This window comes from Oryzias melastigma, linkage group LG17, assembly GCF_002922805.2.
Source record: "Oryzias melastigma strain HK-1 linkage group LG17, ASM292280v2, whole genome shotgun sequence".
In the NCBI taxonomy this organism is placed as follows: Eukaryota; Metazoa; Chordata; class Actinopteri; order Beloniformes; family Adrianichthyidae; genus Oryzias; species Oryzias melastigma.
Window position 1 is genome coordinate 27,386,088 of NC_050528.1, and position 4,694 is coordinate 27,390,781.

The following is a 4,694-nucleotide window of genomic DNA, read 5'->3' on the forward strand; positions in this document are numbered from 1 at the left end:
TAAATTGGAAAAACAAGAAAAACATAAACGTTAATCAGTACAGGAATCTGCTTTTTGATCAAATCAGTTTGGAAAAAACATCAGCTAAAAGTTCAAGTAATTTGGAAAGAATTCAGTCACATAAGCAGTGACCGATTTCCCTACTCCCGTTGATGTCAAGTCACTCCAATGATTTTTAGGTCTAGCTGGTTGGTATCATGAGTTCATCCCTCATTTTGCTGACATTATAGCTCCATTGAACAACCTGAAAAAGAAAGGAGTGGAGTAGAACTAGACCAAGGAATGCCAAGAGAGTGTGGAAATGTTAAAGCAGGCCTTAAAATCTCCTCTGATCCTGTCACAACCAGATGTGTCTCGGCCCTTTTAAGTCCATACTGATGCCAGCAAAGTAGGCCTGGGAGCCATACTAACCCAAGACACTCCTGTAGGAGAGTGTGTCACAGCCTATGCTTCCAGGGTATTTCGGGGTCCAGAAAATAATTATTCCATCTCAGAGAAGGAGTCGTGTGGGCAGTAGAAAAGTGGCAGCACTTTTTAGAAGGACAAGAGTTTATGGTTTATACCCGGGGTGTCACGGCCCACGGGCCACATCCAGCCAGATGCTTTAATCTGGCCCAGTTATGAAGAAAAAAATATATTCAAATTTTCAAAAAAGAAACCAAGTTTGGAGCTCATTCCTGTGGCGAGTTATGGTTCTTTAAAGGAAAGATCGCAATGCACAATTCCACAACTAGGGGTAGCAAAGGAAACTCAAGAGATCAAGAAATAAACACGATGAAAGTCAAACCATGGGAGAGAATGGGAGATTAATGCCAAAATGTTTGCAAGTTTAATTTAGTTTAATTTTTGATTGATTAACACATTTATATTTTAGACAGGGTATTCATTTTTTTCCATAGCCCCCTCTTGATATTACTATCGGGATTAATTTAATGTCAGATGTAAAACATTTAGTCTGTATAAAATTGAATAAACCTTTTTTAATTAATTAATTTTATTTTATTAGTGAAATCCATTTTATTTGAATTGGACTGTATTGTGAATGAAAGTGTAATAATAAGTGGTTAGACTATTAGGTTGTTTGAGGCATTTTTTCCAACTAAGAAAAAAAACAAGACAAAAAAAAAAAAAAAAAGCTACTGATAACAAGTTGAACAAAGGTTATTGTCAGGAGTCAGGGCTCTGACTCCCCCTCTGGGCACCAGCGGGAACAGTCACCAGAGTACTAATTGCACTTCATCTCCCAGAAGCCCCAGCACACAGTTCCTGGTTCCTGCTCAGCTGTCTCCCATCAGACAATCACCCACATGCTTCTTAAGCAGCACACAGAGCCACACTCTCTGCGAAGTATTTGTTTGTGCCACCCTGCCTGCAGTATCAAGCGTTTTTACCTGGACCTGATCTTCCGTCTCTGACCCTCTGTTTGCCTGCCGCCTGCCCCTGACCCTCGCCTGGACTCTGACTACTCTCTCTCTCTTCTCGGATGATCCCCTGCTCGTGTATGACCTCTGCCTGTCTGAACCTGCTTTAGTTTTGTGGACTCTTAGCTACAATAATAAACCTGCTGCACGTGGAACCAGCTGTCTGCCTGTGTTGTGACAGTTATTTTGCTATTATGTTACTGGTTCAGCCCACTTGAGGTCAGACAGGTTGAATGCGGCCCCCAAATCAAAATGAGTTTGACACCCCTGGTTTATACAGACCATGTAGCTCTATCATAGGCCTTAAGTTGCCCAAAAACATCAACACAACTAACTCTTTGGATCTTGTGTCTCCAACAATTTTGTTTCACGGTTCGCTACCGGAAGGGGTGCCTCAACATGGGCCCTGATGGACTCTCCTGGGAAGTTGAGCCATTCGTCATCAGACCTGGTCCACAAATGTTCTCAGGCAGCAACAGAACGACTCCCTGTTTAAAAATTTCTGCCAAAACTTTTTCTGATTTACCCACCACGCCAGCCAAAATTGTACAAGAATAAGATAAAGATCCAGTGGTTGTTCATCTTCGCCGAACCCACTTTATCACCACCCCTTCAGATCGCATAGGTTTTGTGACACATCAGGGTGTGCTATGCCCAAGGGGTCCATTGAAAAACCACGGCGTGAAATTTCTAAAACAACCAACAAAAGTCTCTTGAAGCCTAGAGTCTGAGGCTACTTCTCTAGTGTGAGGGTAGTTTTGCTGTGGACTAGGTGATGTGTATAACCGCATGAAGTCCTGATCCACACCAGTCTGTCCAGATTCTGTCGAGCAGGTGTTGGGAATTGATGACACTCATCTTTGATGTTAGCTAGAGTCATGAACAGAGAAAACCCCATCAACATGTCTGGATATGAATCACACATGAAAGAAAACCAACTTTTTCTTTCTTTCTTTATTAATAGTAGAAACAAAAAAAACTTTCAGATTTACAATTTTAAACAAATTTACTGGGAAACGTTGAGCACCTTTGGTGTTTTCAGTTTTTGAAATATTTTTTTATTGTACATGTAGAGCAAACAGTCAGATTTTTAGTTATTAATATTAAGTGGACCCCATAATGCAGTCATTGGAGCGTGTATTTATTGCTTAGTCTTGATGATGGATGGGATAGACTGCTAGATTTGATGATGTGTGCGAGCAGTGGTAGGTGAGAGAAAGAGATAGTGAAGGCTCATGTTAATGTGTAATAACTCAGTTGTTGATTCAGGTGGAAAACGCAGCAAATCAACGTGTTGGCGGGGGGAGCTCGATGGACAATTTGCACAGGCATACATTTAATTTAATTGGCTGAATTGCCACGAGCAGAGTGTGGTGGGTCTGGGGGAGTGTGAGGGTGAAAATAGGCTGTCTGAGTTGAAACAGAGGGACCGTGAGCGGGAAAAAAAGCTGTAAATGAGCATCCGAGGATGAGCAGGTAGGCAGACAGAGATCTAAAAAAAAGGGGGGGGAACAAGGTCCAGAATGTTAAAAGAGGGACGTTTCTTTCTTAATTTCTGACTATAAACACCACTCCAAAGAATATTAATAGTTAAAAAATAGCTTAAAGTAGCTTAAACCATAGGTATCACAGAAACACCAAAGCTTTCCACCTCTTTTGTGAACTTCAGGAACTATTTCAGTTTACAAAACTTTGCAGTGTTTCCAAGCCAACCGAGCCCCAGTCCAGCATGGAGCGGCTGAGTGAATGTGGTCTGGACTCTGTAGAGGAGAGTCATGCTTTCAGAGACGCTGTAAAAGGACAGAACACCTGCTTTGTGATCCAGGTACACTCCTACTCTGGAGGAAACAGGAGCTGAGATGGAGGTTTGGAGACTGTTGTGGTAAAATAAGAATCTTTTTGGAGAACAGCTCAATGTCCAAGATTTATCATTAAAACCAAATCTACTTTCATTTCCAGACCTGCTGATGTTCTTGTATGTGACTGCTACAAAAACAACTGTTCCTCTCCACTCCACCTCCCAGTAACAACGTCCAGTCAGACTCTCTCTACTCAGAACCTGAACATACTCAGTAAATCTGTCTGGATGATCAGAATCAGACTGAGGTTGTTCTATTTTCTGTCTGTTCTCCTCTGACAGTAACAGTTGTCTGTGTGCTGTGTTTGGATCCAGTGTGATATGACATGAAAATTGGAAGTAGCCAGCTCTGCTCTTTGGTTCTGGTTCTGGTAGTAAAACATCCACATTAGTGACTGTCAGTGATATGTTTGTCCATTCCTCTCTCAGAAGTTCCTTCAGTTTGTCTGTGAGCTCTGACACAGCTGCTGTCACCTCCTCAAAGTATCTCAGAGGACGGACGTTGATGCTGGATGAGGGTGTGGACTCACTGAGTGGTGGCAGTGAGGGGTAGTTGAGCAGAAACTGGCTGTGATCCTCTGTGAGTAAGAGCTGCTTCAGCTCAGCGTCTCTCCTCTTCAGCTCAGTGATCTCCTGCTCCAGCTCCTCCTGAAGATCTTTGACTCGACTCACTTCAGTTTGCTGCTGGGATCTGATCTGCTGCTTCACATCACAGCTTCTTTTCTGGATGAGATGGATCATCTGAGTGAAGATCTTCTCACTGTCCTTCACTGTTTGATCAGCAGAGTGATTGATGGCCTCCACCTCCTGTTGAAGCAGCTTCACCTCTTTCTCTCTGTCCTGGATTCTCTGCTGGATTTGTTGTTGACTCTCCTCCAGATCTCTCTGCCTCTCAGTCCTTTCTGCTGCAGCTGAGACTATTTTATGTCCCTCGTGTTCATCCACAGAGCAGAGATAACAGATACACTTCTGATCAGTACGACAGAACATCTTCATCACCTCATCATGAATGGAGCAGATGTTCTGCTGCAGGTTCTTGGAGGGTTCCACCAGCTTGTGTATCTTGCATGCAGCTTCATCCAAATGAGGTTGAAGGTGTTTCTCACAGTAAGAGGCCAGACAGATCAAACAGGACTTGATGGCTTTCAGTTTTCTTCCAGAGCAGACATCACAGGACACATCTTCAGGTCCAGCATAGCAGTGATCAGCAGGAGCAGCTTGGAGTCCAGTCTTCTTCAGTTCCTCTATCAAATCCGCTAACATTGTGTTTTTCTCCAGAACAGGTCTCGGTATGAAGGTCTTCCTACACTGAGGACAGCTGTAGATATTCTCTCCGTCCCAGAATCCTTGAATACACTTCATGCAGTAGCTGTGTCCACAGGGAATAGTCACCGGATCCTTCAGCAGATCCAGAC

At 43.2% G+C, this 4,694-nt stretch overlaps 1 protein-coding gene across 1 annotated transcript; it reads right to left on the reverse strand.

The window, feature by feature from the left end:
- Positions 1-2,467: 2,467 nt before the first annotated feature.
- LOC112155802 (tripartite motif-containing protein 16-like) lies at positions 2,468-4,688 on the reverse strand. The gene has a single exon (XM_024287746.2). It carries the CDS (start codon positions 4,639-4,641, stop codon positions 3,094-3,096), a length of 1,548 nt encoding a protein of 515 aa, XP_024143514.1. The 5' UTR covers positions 4,642-4,688; the 3' UTR covers positions 2,468-3,093.
- Positions 4,689-4,694: the final 6 nt, after the last annotated feature.

What these genes read in the sequence shown, in the direction of transcription:
- LOC112155802 (XM_024287746.2), bottom strand. Translation starts at nt 4,641, where the DNA reads ATGAAGTGTATTCAAGGATTCTGGGACGGAGAGAATATCTACAGCTGT.